Raw genomic sequence first — 26,204 nt, 5'->3', positions numbered from 1 at the left:
CAGTTCTCAGTTGGACAGTTGCATTGCAGTAGCTGTTCCTGCCAACACCTTTGAAAGATCCTGTAGCCCAGGGCACTGTTGCTCCTTGGGAAATAACTCTGCAGATAACAGTGGAATCATCCATTTGTGAATTTCTTGGGAAAGCAGTTGGGCATTAAGTTGATTCTAGAAAAATCATAACCCTTCTGAGGAAGGATTCAGACACATTTAATAGTGTGAACTGAGATGGGTAAGGTGTGGCTGGATATAAAGAATGATAAAAAAAAGCTGACAGAAAGGGAGGTTAATGTGTAATTCAGGATTGTTCTTTGTAGCTATCTTAACTGTATTGCTCATGCACATTTTCATTGTTAGAACATGGTCCTTGTAGTGGTGGGTTTGGGTTCGTGCTTCAGAGAAAACCAATAATTGAATTTTTTACGTTTTATACAGGTGGGTCTTGCAGTTAACCAGAACATGTGTAAGGAGCTGAAAACCTGTAATTATTTTAACATACAGCAAAACCTGCAGTATCTCATGCTTTACTCTCTAAAAAATAAAAGTTATAGAAAACAATGGTTAATAACATAAGTGGCATCAATACTTGATTGATTTAACCAAGTGCTTTGTAATTACATAATGGTGTTATGTGAGAATAAACCAAGGATAACAGCTCTGATGTTAATCCTACTTAATTTTATGAGACGCAGGCCATTTATGCCTACACCCCAAAATTCATTAAACTGACTTCATGAGAAATTCAGTCAGTAAAACTGGCTGTTAATTGGAGCCTCTGCTTTAAGGGAAGTGGGTCTGAATTATTAATCAAAAATAAATGAGGAAAGGTTTCTCACTATAAAATAATTTATATTGTGTCAGTCCAAACAGTCCCTGTTTAAGGTGCTCATCTGCATAATTTCACCAGCTGGTTGAAATTGCAAGTGTTGGTCAGTAATTCATGTATATCTCCAGTGCAGGTATCGTGGAGCCTTTCAACTTATCATCATATTTGTTTTTCAGACAAGTTGAGGGTACTGTAACTGAAACCGTGTTCTTTTTCATGGTTAATTTGATTATTTTAGTATGTTCCAAAAATGACCTTATTTTAACTGATTAGGCAAGATGCACAAAGAACAAAATAGCACAACATTTTGGGCTGCTTTATTTAATACCATCATTAGTTTGCAGTTCTATACAATTCTCTAAAAATATAGTAATCACTGCATGTCACTGAAAAATAACTGTATATATATGTATGTATATATATATATGTACTGTTCATAACTGTAACTCAGAGGAAAAACTAATCCTCTTTTTATTTTAAAACTTGCAACTGCTTAAACTACAGTTAACTGCTATAGTTGACTGACTTCTTTTCATAAGGAAGTCATAGAAGAATAGGATGGTTTGGGTTCACAGGGACCTTCAAGATAATCTAGTTCCAACTCCCCTTCCATGAGGTTCCATTACATTTCTCCATTGGAAGGAGTGTATTTTAAATTATATTCTGTGGAAGAAAGAGAAATTTTCCTGTTTTTTTAGTGAGTAAAGGACTAAAATGAGTTTTTCACAATTTAAGGCTTTTCAAAAGGGTGACGTCTTGTTTCTTCTTTAGTCTTGTCTTTACCTACCAAAAAAATCTTACCATTATTTTTTCTCCTCCTCAGGCATTCAGTTCCTGTTTCAGTTAGTCCAATATTTTTCTTCTTTGTTCTCTCCTATTTTCATTAGCTGAGATTTCTCTTCGACTTAATCTCATTATAACTGTTTAAATTGGAAAGCTTTTTTTATCATCGTTCTGAACAATACTGAAAATGGTTGGTAAGGGGCAGCTTTGGACATAATGCAGTTTTATTTTTATTTTCTATCTGTAAAACTGAGAGAACCAGAGCTGTCAGATACTGCCATCTATTTGTGCCTAGGTAAAGCAATCTGAGGCAGTCCTGACCAAACTATTGTTTAGCCTTTCATAGCCTTATTTTTCAGCCTAATACATACCCATATTTTGGTTTAGTCTGAAGGAAAAAGCCACACAAGTGCTGGAGACGCAATTTATGAAGTTGTCAGTCTGCAAAGAGAATCTGCCAGAGAGGAAGAATTAGTCACCCCAACAAGTGGAGGAGGGCCTATGTCATCCCAGGAGGATGAGGCAGAAGAAGGTAAGGATAAACGAACATTTACAGTTTCCATCGATAATACTATTATATTTCTGCTGTTAATTTACTCAATTAATTCTTAATACAACTGCTTTGGAACAAAAGATCACCAGTATTTTTCTATTAGGAGTAATAGTATTTTTACCAAACCATTGTTTGGATGTCTTCCAATAGCAGCAGCAGATGACGGGTGTCCATCTTGCTGTGTGCTTCAAAAGGCATTGCTGAGGCACCCATGCTCTGCCAGCAAGTTAGAAGATGTTTTTCAAAGGTATTTTCTTCTGGTCAGAAGTCATTTGCCTTGAGAGTGCTGTGCTGCTAAAGAGGACAGCATGAAATTAGGCTTTGAAATGGCAGGTATTAAATGCCTGTTTATAAAGAAAACAAACAAAAAAAAAATCTCAGACAGACTCGTATGGGGAAATTCCTCATCCTCTGTCTGCTTAATATGTGACTTGGTTTCCCTCACTTATATCTAGAGCTTATTAAAATATCTCCTGGTTCAGTTGGGGATTGCTGCAGCTCATGAACCCAGTGTATTTGCATGCCCTTTCCAAAGCTGACATGCCTCAGTATATTTCTCACTGGTTAGGGTTTTTTTTTCTCAGGGGGTGGAATTTTTTGTTTTGTTTTGTCTGTTTGAAGGCCTTTGGCCTACTGTTGTCTGTTTGTTGTCTGAGGATTAGCCCATAGCATTCAGAATAGGCTTTCCATGTACCATTTTTGATTTGGATGTCTGACCTACCAGGAATTGTGATCATTTTACCAAGTTATTCTACAGTTTTCTGGCACTGTTCTGTCAATACTGTAAAAAAATCTCACTCACTACTGTGGAAAATTCTTCCTTGATTCTTAGTTGTAGGTAAGTATTGGATTTTAGCTCGTGCAATACGAGTCAGAACCCTGGGATTAACACAGGCTGGAGCAGGCAGGTGTGGTTAGTCTTACAAGCCAAACTCCCTTACATATCTCAGGTGACACCAAGCTTGCAAGAAAACCCACGGTCAGGTGCTCTTTGAACTTAGATCTGATTCCTGAAGGGGAGTGGAATAGACACAGATTTGGAATGTCAGTCCCCTCTTTGTATCAAGTACAACTTCTGAATAGTAAAGATGCTATTTTCTCCAAAGGAATTTTTCTGTTCCACTGATGTTTGGGATTGCTTTGCTGTTCAGAGCAAGAATTAGCTCAGATGTGATCTTTGGAACTTGTGGATAAGTGTAGTGTAATACAGCTGTTGGTGTTCTTTTCATTGCTGGATGTGTGAGTTGTATAGCCAGATTGATTTCTGAGACTTGTTTCGTAGGGTAAAGTTTAAATTATTGATTTTTTTTTTCCCAATATTGGTGTTTTTGAGAAGAATACAAGTGTTCCAGAATGTAGCGAATGCAGTACAATTAGGAATAGCATGGATACTGTCCTCTTGGTACTATTACAAAATGGCTTTATCTTATTACAGAGAAAAAGTATTCCACTGGAGTAGGAGCCTAAGTTTAACTTTGGTTTAGCTCCCTAATGCTAGTTTCCATATTTTAAATGTAGATTACTTCCTAAGAGAAGACATTAAAAATATGATGCGCCTCTGTTCTCATGGAAACCACATTTAGAGTTCTGTGCCGAGAAGTTCTTTATCCTGGAGGATATGCAGGTTCAATGAGTCATTTGCAGTTTTTCTAAATAAATCTCTTCATTCTTTTTTTTTTTTCTTTTTCTTTTCAGGGTACTAATTATGATGATGGAAAAAAACCCCTTGAGTTTACAATGTCTTGTCTTAGCCTTGGAAGAAAGCTTTCTTTTTATGATGTTAAGTGTGATAGCTACCTGGCTATATAGTTTCTTTTTACTTTCCTCCTTTTTTAAATTTTTTTTCTTTTTCTTTTTCCTTGTATGCCCACAGAATACTCTTTAATTGATTTCAAAATCACTATACATTGCATTTTTCTTGTATAAGAATGCACTGCATCTGATTCCTGTGTACTCTGCATGCACACAGCACACTGCGATGTCTTGTGCCATGACTCTATGAATAAAGATGGTCATAAAAAAGAAGGCATTTTCCAATATTCTTTGCTTTTTGTTTTAATTAAAGGCTAAACATGGTACATGCCAGTAATGATTTTAAATAATCACTATACTAAAGTTAAGACTAAAATCTCTTGAACAAATGCTTGTAGAAAATGGAGATCATATACTCTCTAAATTTAGCTTTTAATATTTTTTCTCATTTTATCTTGATTTTTCATGTGAACAGCTATATAAAAATTTTAAGACCTTGCTAAGATTGTGAAATTGTTACTTAGAGATCTTTCAGGTCAACCTCACTTTTGTTTTTTAATTACTAATATTGTAATAGATATTTCTGTCAATCCAGTCAGTTACAGTCCCTTGCTTGGAGATTAGAATTTTAAAAATATATTTAATTTTAATAATCTCTTGTCAAAACCTAGAATGTAAAGTGCACTTCTTAATAAGAAGCTTTCTGTTGAATTCTAAACATTTTAAAAAGATGAAAATGTACAATGAAGAAATTCTTACACTTTCTGGAAAGGTTTCAAATAAAGTGGATTTAAGTTTCAACTTTTATTAATATGCAGAAAAGTTCACTGTTAATATTTAATCTTGAGTAGAACCTTGTAACAAGGTGCAGAGCATAGTTGGTTGAACTTTTTCTCCTTTCTGGGGCATTCAGAAAGGTGAGAGCATGTCCAGACTTGATGGTGTAGATACTGCAGTATTGAAAAAAGCAGAGCCCAGAGAGCATTTTATTGTTCTGTGGACGATAAAGTGGCTGGCTGCACTTGTGAGCTCAAGCGCTGGGGTAAATAGCTTTCCAGCAGAAGCATTTAAAGGAGGATGTAGTCCCAGGAATAAATAACAAAGGGAGAAAGGGATGAATAGGTTGGCTGCTTTTAGCAGCAGTGCTTGCTCAGATCATATGTGAAATTATGATCTTCCTTTGGCTCTAATATTTGAACGATTTGATTTTTTTTAATGATATATAACATTTCAGGAGAACACTAGATAACTCCATTTGAGTTTCTTCAGGAGTCAGGGAAAGGTTGGAAGGTTAAGGTAAGCAGGAGCAGTTCTGTTCAAAACCAGAAAATATTCTTTAAGCTGATTGTTACTGAGTTGAAGATACTTCTGCTGAAGCTTTCTGTGGTGCCAGGTGTCTGGTTAGGAGCTCTTGTTCACATCTGTGAGTTTGCTGCAGAGTAAGCACAGAATGTTTAGCAGGTATCCTGAAACAGGTGGAAGGTAATTCAGGTAAAAGATAAGTTGCCTACCAAAAAGAACATGAGCTGCAGGGTGCTTCTGGAACACTCAAATGACTTCCAGGAACACAGAACTGTTTGTTTGCCAAGAGAAGAAATAAACTGAAGTAAAACTTTTATCTTCCTACTCCCTCTAGCCATCTGAACACTAAGAACAAAAGGAAAGAGACAGACAGTAGAAAAATTACCTTCAGGCGTGTGGAATTTCAGTGTGGAGATGGTAGGATTTGACGTTGAAAACAGACATAAAAGAATAAGGGACCATGAAAGTTTCAGGAAAATGCTTGGGGTGTTGTGTTGGTCACACAAGAAGAAGGTGTGTACAGTAGGTGGGAGGTGGGCAATACTAAATGATCGGAGATGATCGGCCAGAGGAAATCAAAATGTTGTGTCAAGTGTTGTGGGTGGGTAGAGGCTGTTTTCAGTATTTAGGAAAGCAAAGGAGTAGAGGAGGTGATGTTTTAGGAGTGAATAGAACTACTGAGACAATATTTAGTGATAAAATAGGGGTTATGATGTGAACAAATGAGGGTGACTGTGTGAGAAAAATTACATCACTAGAGTTGAAATAGTCAACTCTTGCATTTTAATCCAAATTAAAAATAGCTTTATGTACTTCACAGGAACTGGTTGTTATATTAATCCAACACAGAGTAAAGTTGGTGGGTCCTAAATAAGATCAATTAAATCTGTCTTGGAGTCTTTTTGCTATCTCCATAAAAATTAATATCCTAAATTCATGAGGCCGTTTGGCCAGTAGCTATCTCAAGACAAAAACCCTTTCTTAAGTTCCTCAAGAGTTTTAAAATACAGACACTCCTAAGAATAGCATCCAAATGAAAAGAAAATATTCCTGACAAACCTGATGTCATCTTATGGACTCTACTGTCCATAAAATAATCAAAAATGGATTGTTTCACACCTTACAACTTCACTTGTGTTATTAAAAATCATAAAAGAAATGCACTCAGTTGACTTCTGCAGCTATTATTGTGCTGCCAGGAGGAATGTGATCATGTGGTACCTTCCTTAATATATAAAAAAATACTGAGTGCAGAGGAGTTATTATTTTTAATGTGGTAGCAGTTGATAGTTACAGTTGAATTTAGATTTGTTCATGCAAATATGGCCTTTGTGTCACTAGGTGAGTATTTGACATGTTTTGAATTTGAAGCACTTCTATGGGTTGCAGAAGTATTTAATGAAATTGCAAGGTTAAAAATTAAAAGGAAAATTGGGGATTTTTAAAGGTTTTTTGTCTTCCAGGAAGTGGAACACACCCAAGGAGAGTGACTTATCCTTAGCTCTTTTATCCCTCTCTTCTTCCTCAGTGTCCACTCAACACTCCTGCATAGTGTGTGTGGCAACACTCTGTGGGTAGGGATTTTTTCTTTGATAAAATTTGTTCCTCACACTTACTTTGTGAGGTTCAAGGCAAAACATAATTCCCTAATTCTGGCCTGCGGTTCATGTTCCAAGGAAATCTGTTGGTGCCTTTGGGGAATGATAGAAAAAGATATTTTCAAATAAAGGTAGATTTCAATTCTGTGGGATTATAGTGAACTCTCTTTCTTGGATCTCTGGCTTTTTGGTTTTTTTTTTTTTTTGTAACTTCAGACTGTGGTACAAAATAGACACAAAATGAGCATAAAATGGTGTTTTCATCTCGTCTAGAAGAAATTGCAGATTCTTTTGAATGATTTGGATGCTTTATTCATTAGTGGTTGTCTTTCCTTGTCTGTCTGTAATCAGTATGAAAGCAGTTTGAAATAGGATTTGCAATCCTACTAGCTTATTAGGAGTTCAAACTTCATATTGCTGAAGGATCTGTTCAGGTTTTCAGTCATCAGTTTTGGGCAGCCTCAAGCTGCCACTGCTTAGATAATTGTACATTTCATATAACAAAAAATTACCCACTTTTGTATTAAGGTAATTAAAAAGACTGTTCTCAACCAAAAGTTCCCCTAACCTCAGCATGAGATCCTTCTCTTTTTTTGGTCATTATCTTTCTGGTATTTTGTGAGTGTAAGTGCTTTCTAATCTAAGTCCCTGGCATACTGCTTTAATGTCAGGCAGTACATATAAGTGTGTCTAACACTGATATTTGTTTATTCTCATTGATTATATCAAAGATTGAAGTAGATTTTAACCTACAAATTCATAAATTACTAATGCATTGCTTTAGAGTTGTGACAACACCTCCAATTTTGTTTCCTTGCCTGTTCTCCAAGATGTCAGTGATCAGACAGCACGGTATGTGTGGAACATGTTTGTGTTTACAAGACTACCTCCACTGTGCAGCATTTAGTTGGCTTTGTCATCTATGTGGGTGCAAAACTACTGAACTGAAGCAATAATTCTTCTTCACTTTCTTTTATGTAGCTTTTAGCATTTGTACATCAAATTTAGAGATGTCATGGTGGCTCAATTTTATGTGCAATACACCAGGGGAGGATCATCTCTTGGATGCCCAGTTAAGGTTTATTTTTGGGACATTTTAAAATAATTCTCATTCCATATGACAGTGATGCAGGGCCTGTGTTAAAAGTATATGACATAGAACAAAGTTTTAAAGTTAGGGCATAGCAGATATATATAAGGATATAAGACAGGGTTTAAAAGGCAGAATTTGTTGTATTAAAAAGGAAAAGGTCATTTTGGCTGGCCACTGCATGCAACCAACAGGACAGGACTACTCTTGAATACAAGTGTGGGTCCTTTGAGAGATTTCTGCAGTCCTTAACATGTGAAAAAAGTGCATTATGATATGCAGTGAGGGAAAGGCAGAGGTCATCCAGCTGTGTGCTGTGCCACCATCTCTGTGTTTATCAAATACAGGGTTTGGGATTACATAAAGAAGCAATTAAATTTGCAGCCTTTTTGCAAAGTAGTCAAAATTTTGTGATTTGTCAGCATTAGGTTTCACTTGAATGATTCTAAGTGAAAAATGTGTATAGTATAATTCGTAAAAAGGAATGAGAATCAAAATAGTGGCTTTTTTCTATTACTGGTTTGGTTTTAGTGAAAAAATCTGTTACCTTTATTTTTTGTTTTTGCTCTCTCCATGTGTACTTCAGTAGCTATCAAATTAATTTTTCAATTTAGCTATGTAATTAATGTAAGCAGAAGGTTCTTGTGAGCATGATTTACAAAATATCAATATTGACCTAGTACCAATATCAATCTATTAACGGGCAAAGACTCTCTAACAGTTTAAGGTTAGAAAGTTTATTTTATAAAATTTATATTTTATTTATATAAATTTAGTTTATTTATTTTATAGTTATGTTTATTTATGGGAACTGGGCAAGTGTGAGGGTTGACAAAAGATTCCAGTGTCTGTTTATTTACAGAAGTATTGAATTTCCAAAATACTAATACATATCCATAATGCTGACACCTCCCATTCCCCGCTTCGTATTAAAATGCATGGTAATGAGTTAAAAAAGTTACGCCTGTGTGGTTGGCTCCCTAATTTGAGGAGGAGGTCGTTTTGATGAGGAGGGATTGTCAAGAGATGAAGGAAAATTGTTCTTCCTCACTCTGACCTTTCTACCTTTGCAATGGTTGACATTACAAATGACATTTGGTAGAACTCTAATTTCCTCCCTTTGTGACTTTTAAATGGGTTTCCAGATGTAAGGGCTGTGTTCTTCTTAAGCTTATTTATCAATTTCTCTTTTCTCATTATAAGCACAGCTAAACAAACATACAATGGCAAGTAATTTTTTACCTGAGTCCAAGATTCATTATCTCATATACTGCTTCTAACCTAATCATTAACTCTAATTCCAGCAAGGCCTATCTCTAGCTAAGATCTTTAACTTTTCTAAAATATTTAATTTTTTTAAAATTAGTGACTCAAGCAGAATTCAGTGCAAGTTGTCTCTGTTCAGATTCATTAAACTGTATTTTTTTCCCCTTCATTTTTCCTCTCCCCTCTAAATAAGAGAATATACTGAGGATTGACATTTCATAAATCAGTTATTTGGAAGGTATTTGGAAATCCTGTGTTCATCATTATTTCATAATGCACTAAAAGTTGGACATCTCTGAAAATCTGCCTTCTTTAATACAAGGATGACGTTCATGACTTAAAATTTGTTTCACTTTCATCCTCACTGGCAGAACTATAGCTTATGTTCTATAATTCCCTGTTGCCTTATAAATGAAAATCTGTTCTTTTTTGTGGCCTTTCTCACGATCCTCTTTTATCTTGTATGTATGGAAAGGTTCCATGTCAGTAATGCTTTATCTTGTGCCCTGATAATATGCTGTCAACTTCAGCTCCTCCTTCAGTTTTGTTCTTCTCTTACATAAAAATCAAACTATTCATATTTGAATTATTCCAATTCTATTCCCACCCATCTTAAAGACCTGATTTCCTTTTCCTTCAGACTGCTCCACCTATATTATTTTTCAGTTCCACCTACTCTTTTTATTCCATGTGTGACAGCTTCTCAATTAAAATACATTAAATATCTTTTTTTCTCCTTCACATCAGAGCTCATATCCCACCTGTTCATTTTTTTATCTGTTTTATTCATGCTTTACTACTCATTTGAGGAGGTACTTCTTTATTTTAGGAGTTACTTCACTTATTTTCTTCTATGCTCAGTGTCTCTGAAACATCTCTGCTGTTTTCCACCTTGTTTCCATTTTGTTAACTGAAAAAGAAGTTTGACTTCTGAGGTATTGTTGTATTTCAGATGAACTAGTAGAATTTCCTGAGGAAGAACTGAACCACTCAGAAAAGCTGCTCTATAGCTATATAACGGGTGTAAAACATGGATGAGGGGAGCATTGTTTAAAGCCAAATTTTGAAGTGTGAAGCAAAAAATTGGCCCACTGAAAAAAAATAACCCTTCCAAACCAAACAAAAAAATCTTTTCACTGTAAAACTGGGAAGATGAAAAATTAAATTCAAGCACATTAAATACCTCAATTTTGGTGGTATGAGTCCTTCACCAGGATTTATTTCCTCAAGTCAGAAATGGGAAAGCCAATAAACAAAGTTGAGCCTGTTAATCCCTGATGAGAGAGAGGAACCTCTGTGCTGTCTGACTTTGCTCTGAGTTGGTTTCCTGTACTATTTTGTTACAGAACAAAATACTTTGCCTAACCCTGTCAGTGCTGCTCTAGGTATTGGGGTTACCCTCTGAGCATGACCTCTATTTGATACCCTGGACTATCAAAATAAGGGATGGGAAAGAAGAGGCCAACATTCTATATTCTGCTGTGTATGATTTTTTCCTGTGGGGTGTTTGTTTATGTTAGTTACTGTGTGTGTAATTCTTCTGGCTTGAACACTGGATGCCTCAGTATTTTCTTTGAACATCTCTCATCAAGAAAAAATACAGACTAGAGGAGAAGATGGGAAATGAGCAGAAGTGTGGAGAGTTTGTCCTTTGAGGAAATAAGTATTCTAGAGAAGAAACAATAAAGGCTATGATTTTTTATTTATTTTTTTTATTTTTTTAGTGAGATGTGCTAAAATTGTTTAAGAGGAAAAAAAAGTAATTGGCATAAATTGCAGGTTAGGCTTGAGCTGAGAAGCAGTCAAAAGAGCAGTAAAGTCCTTGGAATGAACTGACAAAATTATGTATATCCATAGACTACCAATCTTGTTTTCTATTAGATTCACTCTTTTCTAGCTTTTTCTTGAGTGTCCCTGCAGGTTTTTGAGAGAGATGGCTTTTTACACATTTGCTTGTCTGTAGGGACACTCACAAAACAGACTACATGCAAAATCTGGTATCCAGGGATCCTCTGTGGGATACCTGTGCAAGCTTCTGTATTCATCTCGTGCAAATGGCAAATATCCAAAAGAAGTAAGTGTGAGAAGAAAGTTCTAGTTCAATCAATCTACCTCAATCTATGGGACTGGTTATGGAGCAAATACTCCTGAAAGTAGTTTCTAAACATGTGAATGTCCAATGGCGTCACTGGGAGCCCCCAGCATAGATTTATGAGGGACAAATCCTCGTGACCAACCTCATCACTTTCTGTGACAAGGTGACTGTTCTGTGGGCAAGGGACAGGCAGTGTGTGCTGTACACCTTGGTTTTAGCAGGGACTCCAACACTGTATCCCATAATGTCCTTATCATTAAATCAATGAGGTAGTTACTGGACAAGGTGAAAATGATGTGGTTAGAAGGTTGGTTTGACTGCTGGGATGAAAGAATCAATAAATGATGTGAAGTCTGGCTGGCAGCCAGCAAGTAGTGGTATTTTTCAGTGTTGGGATCTGTGCTGTTAAATTTCTTTATTAATCACCCATGTGACGAGAACAAGTGTACCTCCAGTAGGTGTGGGGACAGCAGCAAATTGAGGGGAGTTCTCAGTGCTCTGGATGACAGGGCTTCTACTGAGAGGGACCTGGACAGGCTAGAGAAAGGCACTAGCAAGACCTTGTGAAGTTCAGTGAAGGCAAGTGCTGCATCCTGTATCAGTGACAGAACAACCTCCTGAGACAAGATGGGCTGAACACAAACAAGATAAAATGTGACTTTTTCAGAAAAGTATTTGGAAATCCCAGCAGACAAAATTTTGGAAACAAGTCACCAGCACATCATGATAGCAAAGGCAGCTGAGCACAGCGTGGGCTGTTTGCAGGAGTCCAGGCAGCAGGTCCAGGGAAGGATGAGTCCCCTCTGTTCAGCACCATGTTTACAGTGCAGCCAGGTTTGGGCTCCCCGGTGCAGGACTCACACAGACACTCTGGAGCATGTCCAGTGGCCAGGCTGGCCAGATGGCAGCAGCACATGGTGTACAATGAGAGGTTTAAGGGAACTGTGTTTGGTTTAGGTTGGAGAGGAAAATGTGTTGCTGTCTACATCTGCTACATCAAAGTAGTGAGTGAAGATGGAGCCACTCTTCTCAGAGGTGCCTGGTAACAATCTGAGAGACAACAGGCACCAGACACAAGCTGGAACCCCTGAAATTCTGGTTAGATAAAAGGGTGTTCTTGGTGGGTTAGTGTTATGATCCTGATTAACACAGAAGAGCAAGGAAAACCAAGTGTCTGGGAAGTAAATGGATTGAACCCAGAAAGGTTTGAAATGCACCCCAAAACTTGATTAAAAACAAATGAGATTAGATGTTTGTGCCAAAAAACTTGATTATTTTATTTAATAGTAAAAGAGGCAAAGAGAAATAAAGAAATAGAAGAAGTATGCAAGGGTGGGGAGATAGGGAGAGAGTGACAGGGTTTATATAGGAACATATCACCCTTCTGAGGGTCCCAGTGATGTCTCGTGGCTGCCCTCCATCTGGTCTTCTTCATGGTGAGGATCCCCCACAACCCTGTGCCAAGAAGTATAGAATCCGATGGATTAATATACCTTTGGGCCAGGTGGGAGCACCCATGTGCCCTGGGGAGGGCAATTTTGACAACTGTCCCTTGCAACACTGCAGATCTGTTGCATCATCTGCTCTGTTGCAGGTCTGGGGACACATTGGGGGTGCCTTTGATGGCCCCTGACACCCCTTCTGCTGTTCCTCCCATGGATGTGGCTGTTTTGGGGTGAAGGGCCCCTTGGCTGAGCTGCTCTGCACAGCACTCACTGCCTCGGACCAGTGGCTTTTTCACTATACACCCAAGGCCTCTCCTCCCTCCCACAGTCTGGTGTGGAGGGTCTGTGAGAGTCTGGCAGCTGATAACCCCAGGGCTGTCGTCTCCATCCCTAAGGTGCTAAGCTTGATCCCTCTGTGAATGAATTCTTCTTCCCCAATCCTGACCTGAGTCACTTTATCTTCATCAATGTGCAGTGCAGGGTGCCATTCAGGGTGTGCTGGTCTTTTGCTTCTGTTTTTATACAGTTTTGCTGTAATAGGCAGAAGTCCTTCATGAAGATGTTTAAGTCATAAATTATAATATTTCAGTCTCTGAAAGTTGGTTGGCTTGTTTGTTTTTAACAAACACTGATGACCACATCAGTGTGGTCAAGTAGTGCATGAGGTTGTCCAGAGAGATTTTACAATCTCCTTTCTTGAAGGTGTTCAAGATTAACCTCATACTGTGGTTTAGCCCTGGCTGGCAACTCAAGCCCACACAACTGCTCGTGGCACTCTTCCATGGTGAGGTGGAGGAGAGTCAGAAGGGTAGAAGTGAGAAAACTCGTGGGTTGCGATGAAGACAGTTCAGTAGGGGAAGCAAAAGCCGTGTACTCAAGCAAAGCAAAATGGGGAATTCATTCATCACTTCCCATGGGCAGGCAGGTGCTCAGCCATCCCCTGGGAAATGGCTCCATCATGTGTAACAGTGGCTTGGGAAGATGAATGGCATCACACTGAAGTTCCTGTCCTCATTTTCCTTCCTGCTCTACATGCTGAGCACGATGCCCTATGGTCTGAAACATCCCTTGGGTCAGTTGGGGTCATCTGTTCTGGCTGTGTCTCCTCCCAAACTCCGGTGCACTCCCAGCCCTTTTAGTGCTCCCAACCAAACCCAGCACACCTTTCACTCAGGTCCTGGCGTGACCTGATCTGACTAGAGCTTGGAGTGGATCAGACTGGCTGATCTCCAGAGATCTCTTCCAGCCCGAAGTATTTTGCCATGCTGATACCATACAGAGCAATGCCTGCTGTGGGAGTCTGATCCTTCAGGCTTGCTTTAAAAAGGCTCTAAATTCAGGAAATTGATTCATGAGGAATGACCTTTTTGTAAGTTTTGTGAATCATGTTGCAATTCAAAACAAAACAGAAAACCTTTGAGACTTACTGTTTCCTGGGGGTTGTCTTAAATCCTGTTTATGTGTACATGCATTCACAACCCCAAGGTTTGCTCCCTTGAGATGTCTTCCATTGTCCACCTGCTCTGAAAAAGTTTAAGTTTTATTGCCCAGTCGATCGCTCTGAGAGACAGGGCAAATATAGGAGGAAGGAGGAATACACAGAACATTTAGAAGAATGGATCTGTGGCTTTCCCAGCAGAATAAGAGTGGATTAAATCATGCTTTGGCAAATTCTGCTGGCTTATAGATGCTATGGAATGTGGAAAAAATTGTGTAGAAATACTCAGAGAAAAACATCTACAGTTAAATATCCCTCCCATGACATCTTTTTTTTTCTTAGCTTATACCTTAATGCTTTAAGAGGTTAGAATATGTAATTACTCTTTAGAATAGAAACAAAGTAGAGGTCTTTAAGGCTGTTTATTTTCTTCTTTGCCCTGTTCTATTTTGAAGTTTGATGCTAGCGTCTTTTGAAAGGGAGCATATGGCATTTCTAATTAAGGCCTGAGATTTTCTGACATATAACTGAATAATACATTTCAAACACTGCCATGCCTTCCAGATGAAAGAATTTTCTGGCAGAAGCACTGGAATGTATGTGCTGTGTAACCCTGGTCTCCTTTAGAACTTCGAAGAATTTTGCCCAGAATACCAGCGCAGTGAGAAATCAAGGGGTTTGTTTCTTTAGGCTGATGTCAGTATTCCTTGGCAAGCTCAGCTTTGGATCCGATAAGAGCTACTGTGCTTTGTTGCTCAGAGGATTCAATGTAGCTACATTCTGAAACGTTTTGGTCTGCCAGGGGATTTTAGTCATCTTTATCAAATTTCATTCCAGGCTGCAGGGTTTGTTTGTGTGTATTTTCAACATTAACTCTTGTAGAGATGTGCTGTAGCTCTTCAGTCTCTCCAAAGAAATTCTAATCTCTTCCTTTCAGCATTTGGTGCCAAATTTTCTTCTTTTATTTGGAATGCATAAAAGATTTCTGAAATTGTGGTTTGTGATAAATTCCTGATGTGATCTGATTTTCTTGAGATTCTTACCATACAATACATAACCAGTATTATTAACATGTACCTTGTATCTCTGAATGGTAAATGGGCTAATCTCAGAGCTTTCCTCAGATTTTTTTCTTCTTTGGTTCCTCTGACACAGTTGTGCAAATCAGAAGAGGAGGGAATTAAGCAAAAGTAATGCATTTGGTTCCTTTTTTTTTTTTTTTGTTTTGTTAATTATTGCCATGTCTGTGTGGTAAGTGAGGAAATTGGCCTTTACACTATTTTTGGTAATTTTTAGGGGGAAATTGAGTCTTTGAATACATTTTTTTTCCCTCAGGACACAGATTCCTTTAGTTACTGGGAAATCTGTCACTGTGATATAAAAATTTTAGTTAAAATTATAAACTTGGGGGTTTTAGATCTTCTTATTTCCATCTTTAGGTCTAGTGAATACATGCAAAAGATTGGGAAATCTTAAAATGAAATTTTTTGTAGATTTGTGATGCAGGTGGGTAGTTACTTTGTTTGGATTAATTTTAATTGTAATGGGGAAATATTTAAATGGAGGTTGGGCTGGTATTTGGGAACTGAAAAGCTGTGTAAACAGGTTCCAAGCTGAAGCCTTTCACCAATGTAGTGTTCATTTTGAAACACAGAGATTTCTGATATGCTTCTCTCAGGGCAGTGTTTTTGCTGTTAATTGTCCTTGAAATACAGCATATGCTATCTGTGTCTTCACAGCTCACTGTCAAATTCAAACATTGATGATATTTTATTAATGACTTGTATTTGACAGCTGCTACGAATATAAATCAGAAATCTGTAATTGAATGATAAGGATGAAGAGTTAACAGGGTAATTGCACAAGTACTGAAGATCCTCTTCTACCTCAACTGTGTTGTCGACATAAAGCTGGAGTTGAAGTGTTTAATGCACCTGAGGGAATGCAGGATATTAGATCAGCAACAAGATGTGACAGAGCTGTGTGGAACAGCGTATTAAAGGGATTTGGGGGGCAGATGTAGCTTTGGTGGTTCTTTTTTTGTTATATTTTAACTTCTGGAGACAGTTCAGGTCATAGGAAAGAGCAGCTTGGAGCCCTTTAACATGAAACTGTCCAAGGCTTCTGCAGCCTCTGAGGATAACTGGTTGCCCAGAGAAGCTGTGGCTGCCCAATCCCTGGAAATGTTCTAGGTCAGACTGGGCAGGGTTTGGAGCAATCTGGGCTAGTGAAAGATATCCATGCCCATGGCAGGGGACTTGGAACTGGATGAGCTTTAGGGACCCTTCCAACACAAACTGATCTGGGATTCTGTGATGATGATAAGACAGCTGTTGCTGTGTCTCTTTTTGGCTTGTGTTTCCTACTAAAGACACAGAAAGCTGGAGCCTGTCAGCATCTGGTGGTGTTGAAGTTGCACTTGTTTAATTCTTATCAGTATTTTATTCAGATAAAACTGGAAAAAGTCCAAATAACTGCAATACCGTATTTGCATAAGGACTTGCCATATGGAGTTAGACTGTCCAGCTTACTTTGGGCAGCTGCACTTACTTTGGTCAAGTTGTGAGACACTTGGAATCCTAATGAACACTTGGATTGGATGGTTTTTTGAGCATGCTGTTCCAGGCCAATATGATCCCTTCTGGGTTTGTGTTAGTCATATAATGGCATATATCCCTCCCTATGTGTTTGATTCTTAATAGTTACGAGCTTTCATTTGAAGCAATCCTCTCTGTTCCATGCACTATGACCTTTAATGTCACAGTTGTTTTTCTTCTGCTCATCCATGAACTTACTTCAGTGAAAAAAAATATTTTTTTGGCTCAGAGAAGGCTTCCTGAGCTCAGGGTACCACAGGACAGCCAAAGGGAGATGGTGTAAAGAAGTAGCATTATCTACTATGCTTTAACAGAGACTTCTCTTTATGTGAAGTCTGGAGTGGATGTGACTTTTAGGTAACACTGTGAAATTTCATTAAATGGAGAGTTGACAGCCTTGAAATTTTTCTCACATAATGCTTTTCTAGGTCCCAGTCCTTTCTTTGGTAACACTGCTGTGACTTATTCCCTAGTCCTGTTCTTTCAAACTTTATGATAACTTTATTGTGGTAAAGTCTGCTAAGCATTCTTTATGATCTCATTAAAATTTTGATCCTTTTATGCTGTTAAAACTGATACATGAGAAAAAAATTGTCTGAGACCTGTATGTATGCATGTCTGGTGTCTGTGCTCTTGGGTAAACCTGTGTGTGCTTTTGTTTTCTTGTTTTCTCTTTCTTTTTACAGAGAGTGATAATGAACTCTCCAGTGGCACTGGTGATGTGTCAAAGGATTGTCCTGAGAAGATTTTGTATTCCTGGGGAGAGTTACTGGGGAGATGGTAATGCTTAATTTCTTACATTAGATTTTAGATATTAACCTTTTATTTCGTTTATGATGCTGTATGCTCCTGAGGAGGAGGTTTGAAATTCTTCAGCTTACACAGTTTAAAAAATAAAATGCAAGACACACTGAAGTGTAGTTTTTAAACTTAATTGAAAGGGGAGTGGTATAGATAACTTGGAGATTTTTTTGACAAGTCTTTTCCATAGCATTTGCGCAAGTCTTATTTTGTTTGGTGTTTGGGAGTGTATTTGTATGTGCTCACACAGCAGGTTTGAGTCTTCTCACGGAGAACTTTCTGGTCATTTGTGGCTGGCTGTTAAATCCTCATGAAACTCAGTGCCAGGATAGGACAGACACAGCAACTCCCATGTGTCCCATCAAAGTCATGCATGCCAGCTGGTGTACATTTAATTTGTTTAGAAGCACTTTTTTTTTTTTCCTATTTTTGTTAATGTGCTACATGTAAGCACTCAAAAAGGAATCTAGAAAGACTGTGGATCCTCACTGAAACACTTCCTGTTGGTGAATAAAATGAAGAGTATTTGTAAGCCCAGACTATGTTCTCAACAGTGTTATTTGTGTTGTTTAATTAAGTGCTTCTGTAGCAGTGCATACTGTGCCAAGAGAGGAAAAATCTGTCTGTTTGCTGCCTTAGAGAGACCTGAGCAAGTGCCAGAACCACTTACTTGGTTTTCCCTGTGTAAGTAACAGCTCCTGCTGCTGGAGACAATTTTTGTGTGGAGACAATTAGAGGCCCTTAATCTGGAACTGACTTTCCTTTTCCTAACTCCAAAAAGAGAGATGAACAACATTTTAAGGATTTATTTGGACAATTCCTCCCTTTACTTGGCTACTGCATAGATTTAGAGAAACAGCCTCTTACTGCTGACCTCATCTGTATAGAGGTCTCACACACAGGTTTCTGGATGAGGCATCACAAGGTTTTACTGAGCTTAACTGAACCCTCCCCCTGGAACCATCTCCTTCTGACTGAGTTTTTAACTACTCAGTCACCCAAGTTTCTGGCCTTAATCCAAGATCCAAGTTTGGAAGATGCTGTTTTTCAATTTAACTTTTTTTAAAAAATTAATTTGTCAGTTAATTCTTCTATTTTTAACTTGTGTCTTTGATAAATACCTGGACTCTGTGGATGAGTGTGCTGAATAAAAGGACACCCACAGCTCATGGTCTTAAGTTTCATGTATCCACTATTTTGGTTACTCAAGTATACTAATTAACAAGACAAAACATTTAAGACTTGGAATAAACTGTTTTGGAATCCTAACATAACTTACACATCAATCAAGAGAATTGTTTAGTAGTTAAAGCAGCTTAAAATTAGTTTAAAATGGGGTGAGAAATGGGGGATCCCAGCCTGTTTGAAGACTGGAAAACATTTCTTCAGGAATGTCTCAAGCAATATTGCCTGTGGAGAGAAGTTAAAATCTGTTAACTGCTTGAGTTCTTGAAGAGTGTTAACGTTACATTTTAAGAACAAAACTTACATTAACAGGTGAGAAATGCTAAGGATTTGAAAACTAAAAAGAAATCAAAATAAAATCTAGTGTGTTGAAAACTGTACCATATGTTAGTAGAAGTTCTGTGCACTTGTAAAAAAAGTAAATAAACAAAAATTAACATTTTCACTTGGAATCGCTTGGTGTGCTGATTTGCCTCTTAGATGAAAAATTTCTTCAGTTCTAATTGCTTTTTGTCATTTCATTAAAATGTTAATGTAACCTATTGGACTCAGCAGAAACACTGCTCCAGGAGTCTTCTTCAAGAATATAAACAGAAATAAGAATAAGATAATTTACCAAAAAGATAGAACAAACAATTGAAAAGTAATGGTATATCTATTTATTTTACTATTTACTGCATCCTCAGCATTAAAGTTGCTGCATTAAAGCTGCTTTAGCTGACTGGTCAACTATTTCTAAAAAAAATTATCTAGTAGCAATGATCAATAACAGTCTTTGATCAGAAATGTATGTTTGTCAAGTTGGAGCATAGTCTATGCATTGCTGCTCTATATCCTTGCTCTCTGATATTTTAAAATTGGATTTATGAGTCTGTGCAGGTGAATTGCAGCATTTTGTAACAAATTAAAGATGTCAGCATCCATGAATGGTGACTCCCACATGATAAAGGATAAGGTTAGAATAAGGCAAGCTTTTATTTTATGCTCACTTCTGTTTCTGAGCAAGGATTATGGATGCACAAGCTATTTCTCAAAGAGCCATCCAGTACTTGGAAAGTTGGCTTTGGAAGTTAGTAATGCTGTCCAGCAAGGACTCATATTGCTGAAGTATTACCTCTGCCATAAAATCCAGGACAGAGCCAGTAAAGTCTGGTTGTTTGTTTCTCAGTTGGGATTATGTTCAGGATGGTGTTAGAGCATGTGTGTTAGTTGTTGCCTTATTTGTATTGTTTCCTTGGTGTTGCTGAAAATTTCCCTGTTATGTTTCTATGGGAATGTCCCTTTTTAGCTATTCATTTGATCAGCTTGCCCAGTCCTCAGGGGGAGCCCTTCTTTGTTTCTCATGTAACACATATGACCAGATCCATGTAATAACTAAACTAATCCACAATTAGAGCTTCACATTTCTGATGTATTTACTATATATTTATTCCTCAACATGCATGTTGTAATTCTGTGACTGCTTAGAGTATCTGGTTATAGAATCACTGAATAGTATGGGTTGGAAAGGACCTTAAAGCTCATCTCAGAGATGCCTTCCACTATCTCAGGCTGCTCCAAGCTGTGTCCAGCCTGGCCTTGGACACTTCCAGGGATGGGGCAGCCACAGCTTCTCTGGGCCGTCTGTGCCAAGGCCTCGCCACCCTCACAGGGAAGAAGGACCCATGTAACCTGGCCTCTCTGTCAGTTTAAAACCATTCTTCTTTGTCCTGTCATTGTCTGCCCTTATAAAGGTTCTCTTCCTCCTTTTTATAAGCTCCTTTAAGGTCAACTGAAAGGCCATAGTAAGGTCTCTGTGGAGCCCTTTTCTTCTCCAGGCTGAACAGCCCCAGCTTTCCCAACCTGTGTCCATAGCAGAGAGGTTTCAGCCCTTGGAGCATCTCTGTGGCTTCCTCTTAACCTGTGCAAGTCCTTTAAGTCAAGTGTTTAGTGCTTTTAATGTTTCTGTGAATACTGGTTTTCTTTTTAGCTCTTTCCCACTGCAAGACTGTTAGGGTGATGTGACTGACTGCAAAAGAGACAGAAAAATATAAAAGAAACTAGTTTTTATTTGGGTATCTGAGGGATAAATGACTAAGGTGAAGTTACTTGTACTGCACTGCACATTTAAAAATAAAAATAATTATTGTTTTTTAAATGAATAAGGGTATTAGGTAATCACACTCTTTTCAATTCTCAGGTCATTTGGAAAAATGGGGATATCATCCCCAAAGCATAGGAAAAAGAAATAGGTTGGAGTCTCTTTTAAATTTAAACAGCAGTGGTAATCTGTTCTTGTCCTAATGACCTGTTTCATAGAATGAGTACTCTAAACATTCACTGCAAATCCAGGGTCATATTGCAGGTTATTTAATGAATCACAGCTTGCTGGCATTTGGCTGAACAACCACTCTCACTACTCTGCTAGCAGGAGAGCTGGGGCACAGAGCAGTGGTCAGAGCACCTGGAGCACAGCACTTCCTACAGTAGAAAGAGCCAGAAATCAGTTTGGGCAGTCTTCTGCATTGCTCTGAAAATTGTCATGAGTCTAAGAGTGCTTTAATCTTGATTAGCAAATACTCTTATCTCCAAAAGAGCTTTTCAACATCTGTAACTGAAAGCTCTGTAATATTGTGCACATGCAGTGATTTTTGTATTCCTACATTTCTTGTTGTGTGTGTGTAAAACCAGGTAGTAAAGCACCAGCTCAGACCAACAGAGAGATTTATTTGAAATAGTGGGATTGTACAAACGTGTGTGCAAGTGTTCGTGTTTTGTGGGACTTGGAACATAGTCTTGGCATGAAGCATGCAGCTAGAACTTCAGTCTTCAAAATAGTACTCTTAAAATTGTCTTTCATTCTTTTTCCAAAATTCGTTTTTCTGTACAGCTTACATTATTTTAAATTTATTTTTCTTAACCTAAGCTAAAGCATACATGTTGAACAAATATTTAAGTTGAATTGTCTGCACAGATGGCATATTTTTCTCTTTCAGTTCAAATTGTCCTTCATTAGCCAACTTAGTTCAATTTCAGCAACTGTTGATTGTTAATATTCATTAATGTCTCCAGACCTAGAGAATTTGGATATCACTGCATCTTGCCACTGGTTCTTACTGTAAATCCTTGCAGAGTTTTTGTTTTCCATCTGATGAACACTACTGTAACCAGTAGAGGAAAAGTTTGTGTTGCCAGTTGCTGACTCTGCTTTAGTGAATAACTTTAAAGATTTTTAATGTTTTTAATCTTTATTTTGACTTCTACAGTTGGAGTATAACAGGCAAATTATCATCTTTGTTTCAGGCACAATAACCTTGTTGTGAGACCAAATGGATTGTCCACTCTGGTGAAGAGTGGTGTTCCAGAAGCATTGAGGGCAGAGATCTGGCAGTTGCTGGCAGGATGCCATGACAACCAGGCAATGCTGGATAAATACAGATTACTCATCACAATGGTAAGGGACTTACTATTTGTTCTTTCCTTCTTTTGTTCACTTTTCTTTCCTTTGGTTGAGATGAATACTGCTGGGCAGCAGTTTTAGTCCGTGGTAGGGCAGCAGAAGAATGAAACAGTTTGACTTGTTTTAAGCAAGTGAAATTGTGATTATGTGACTTTACCTCCTGCCGTGGGTACCTGCTACATGGCATTAGCAATAGAAATTACTGACCTATATCTGCAGTAATGCTTGACATTTAGCTTTCTTTTCTCTTGCTGTAATGATAATAAGAACATCAACTTGTTCAGAAGTTTGCTTGTGGGTTTTTTTATAAACTCATATCCATCACTTTGTTTTTTCAAAAGGTTGTTTTACGTACATCTTAATTTTAGGGGTTTCCATTCTTAAAAAAACTCAAACCCTAACCAAAGGTCATAAAATTGAGTATTTCTTCTTTCTGTTATTTATTTTAAAAAAGAATATTTAAAACATTTGACCTAGGAGGAAACGAGTCTCCTTTCTATTTGGGCGAGCTGAGAGGAGAATCCTTCTGGGAATCCATTCCCATTCTGTATCTATTAGTGCAGTCAGTGAGCATTCTAAGAAGTTTACAGAGCTGTTGGATCTTCTTAGATCTGTGATGGCAAGAGGGAGGAGCTCTGTGTTGTGTAGCACAAACTCTTTGCAGTGTCAGAGGTGATCTCAGTGTTTGAGGTTCTGGAGCTCTGCTGCTTGCGGGGCTCTGAGAAGAGCAGCAGTCTCAAATATGCTTTTAATGGCGGAAATGGATGGAGATAATTTTTATGCTGCTCAGAGCAAGTGCTGGGTTTGTTACCTGGGTTATGAATTATCTGTCCACACAGAAATTCAAATTTTTGTTACTCAAAAGTTTCCATTCATAATGTCATATTGTTTTGCTACTTGTCCTCTTAATTTGACATAATTATGTTTGTGAAGTTTAGAAGCATCCCCAGAATGAGAGCTGTCCTGGTGGCTTCTTTTTTCTTTACCAAGAAGGGAGAATGTTTTGATAGCGTAAATTTTTCATTTTGATGTTGTAGCTGTGTTATATTTTCCTTAGAAAACTTTCACAGGACATCTGTCAGCTGTATATTACATCAAAGCCACCTCCATTATTAAAGCTCCTGCTTTCCAAAAGTGGGAAAGACATTTGTTTTGCAGCAGAGGGGGAAGTGGAAAACCTCTAAAATGCAAGGTCTATATTGGCGCTGGGGCCTTGTGCCTTAAAAATACCTTGTTACACTTGGCCTTTTCACTGCAGAAATATTGCAGTGTATTGCAATGTGTACTTTGGAAGATGCTATTTCATACAGTATTTAATATGAAATATTATAGTGTTACTGATGAAAAATTTAAATCCTCTGCTGAAGTGAAGCATTTATGCAAACAGTTTTTTTTCTAAAGTGAATAATTTTCCTTCTGAAATGGCAGAACCTCTTCTGTAGTCTGTCTGTCTAAACTGCTGATGATCACATCATTTGGCAATAAAAGACTCATGAAAGAAATGAACAGGAGGGAGCTTGTGCCATACCAAAGCTAGGCCTGTCTTTGGAAAGAGATAGTATGGGATGCTTCAGAAAAAAATGTCAGCGGATTTTTTTTTTAAATGAATTATTATCTGATATTTATGTCTGTGAACCAAACTTTTCAGCTTCATTTGGGTGTGTCACTAATGTGAATTAAGCAGAGAAAGTAGTAGAATATATATTTTAGTAGTGTATACTACTAAAAGCTTGGTTGTAATGTTACCTTATATGTGTCAATAATTGTTGGGGTTCAAGCAAGGCTGGTACCCTGGCTGGAGCCAGCACGGCAGCTATTCCCAGCTGCTTGGTCCATATCCCACTGCATCAATGTGATGGATGGCAAAAAAGGCGTTTATTGCAGGGAAATTTTATAATTACATTTTATAGCCTGGGTTCACTGTGTTACTCCCATCTACATACGTCACACCTAGGTGCTATTGGCTAATTGCAGGAGGTTTTACTATCCTAGCAGAGAGGGGTTTTTGCTAACTTTCTGTTACATCCCGAAATCTTCCGCATCGCCAGGCCTTAAACTACAACATATTCCCCCCTCTTTATAAATAATTAATTTGCTAAAATATAAAAATATTAAAAATGGATAATATAAAATTGAGTAAAATATAAAATACTTAACTAAAAAGCTAAAAGCTTATAAAATGGATACTACAGTTTTCATTAGTAAATATGAGGCACAGGCGGTGACTAAGTATATTTTTAAAGCATCTGTTGCCTTTCTATAAACAAAATGTTAACTTTTTCTAGTTGGCTTTTAACAAAGGACACAAGCTTATTTAAAATACACGGTCCAAAGATTAGCGCGAGTAAATTCATTACAATTGGTCTAATCAGGATAGACACCAGGGTGGTTAGCCATGGAGATTGATCGAACCAGGACTGAAACCAACTCTGCTGAGCTTCTCTCTCTGCTTTTCTCTGAGACAGCCTGTCTCGTAGCTCTGCCATGCTGTCTCTCACTACTCCGGTGTGGTCTGTGTAGAAGCAGCATTCTTCTTTCAGGGCGATGCAGAGGCCTCCCTGCTGCATGAATAGAAGGTCGAGACCTCGCCTGTTCTGTAAAACAACTTCAGAGAGTGAGGAGACTGATTTTTCTAGAAAGGATATGGATTTCTCAGTTCTCTGTAGATCTTCATCTACAGTCATCTGTAGCTAAAACAGTCTCTGTTGTTGGGTCACGATGGCAGAGACACCTGTAGCAGCACCAGTTGCTTTCAGGTTAAGCAGCATCGCTATGGTTACACCTGTCACCACTTCTCTTTTCTGAAGTTGGGTGAGTCTCTCCACTTGCAGGCTCAACTCTTCATCCAGGTGGTATAGGACTCTGGGGATGCTAACAGCTAATACACAAAAGTCAACAGAGGAGTTAAAGCTTTGGGTATAAATGCAAGGGCTAGACTATTAAATCATGAGTTCTCAGCTTGTACCACAAGGTTGGGGCTCACTGCTTCAGGTGTTATGACTATAAACAGCACAATTACTATAAGCAGCTTACCATGTAAATGACACTGTACTTACAAACTTACAGCTAAAACTTTAATGTTAAATGAACTTTCAAAAATACTTACACTGCTTCTTAAAGGGAAAATACTTATACTTTATACTAACATAACAATTACTACACAGGCTAAACATTTTACATTAAACTATTATCTAACTACTTTTAACATACGTGTTCTGGTATATATGTAGTCTAAGCGTGAAAGCAATTTGCTAGAAAAATAAACACACAATTACAATTTGCTTTGTATATAGTTAGATGGAGTCTCTACGCTTCCCAAATCTTCTACAGAATTTTTCCAACACGATTCAGTCCTGGAATGTTCACTGCTCCCGTGATGTCAGCTGGCAGCTGATCCGTGACTGAGGGCTTTGATGTTCATGTTGTTCTTCACATCTTTTTAAATCTTAAAACAAAGGATAACTGAAAAATTGATAGAAACACCACATCATAATAACAACATAAAATATCTGTTGGCAACTGTCTGTGTAGTGTTCAGACACAACTGTGTCCTGACAGGTCCACTTCTGATCCGTGTCTGGAGTACCAAGGCTGTGTGATGACTTCTCTGTTCACTGGATCTTGTGTGTTCAGAGGCAGACAGCCTGGTCAGATGGACAGGTGACCTTTCTGAACCTGCCAACAAAAGACAGGCACTTCTCTCTTTGAGGTTAATCAATTACACTAATCAAATTTCTTTTAGGGTATCAATTTCCCCCCTTTTCTTAAAAAAAATAAAAATGAGATGTATTTCTGTTCAACATTAACACAAAACCTTATATACAATTAGTAAGAACTTATAACAGTTGAAAATCAATTAATATAAAAGTACTGTTAATTATTAAAACACTGCATCAGCATCTCATAGTTAACGAACAAATAAAGACAAAAATCGTCAGTGAAGGATTGGATCATCACCTCCGGAAATGATTTTCCAAGCTCACTTTAAAATTGATCCAGCTGTCATATTAATAGGGTCAAATTGTTAAATTAAAAGT

General features: G+C 37.9%; 1 protein-coding gene across 2 annotated transcripts in view; it reads left to right on the top strand.

Annotated features, from left to right (window-relative positions):
* Positions 1–26,204, top strand: part of RABGAP1L (RAB GTPase activating protein 1 like) — a 226,527-nt gene that overhangs the window by 19,709 nt on the left and 180,614 nt on the right. For both annotated transcript variants that reach the window (XM_088060662.1, XM_088060661.1), the window contains exons 11-13: positions 1,994–2,138; positions 17,429–17,522; positions 22,011–22,161. In XM_088060662.1, coding sequence (XP_087916788.1) covers positions 1,994–2,138; positions 17,429–17,522; positions 22,011–22,161 — 390 coding nt within the window. The remainder of the gene's footprint in view (positions 1–1,993; positions 2,139–17,428; positions 17,523–22,010; positions 22,162–26,204) is intronic.

Source organism: Pseudopodoces humilis, chromosome 10 (assembly GCF_049639895.1).
Source record: "Pseudopodoces humilis isolate 2021_Gansu_Grassland_sample_001 chromosome 10, ASM4963989v1, whole genome shotgun sequence".
NCBI classification, from domain to species: Eukaryota; Metazoa; Chordata; class Aves; order Passeriformes; family Paridae; genus Pseudopodoces; species Pseudopodoces humilis.
This window is presented reverse-complemented; position numbering and strand designations above follow the sequence as displayed.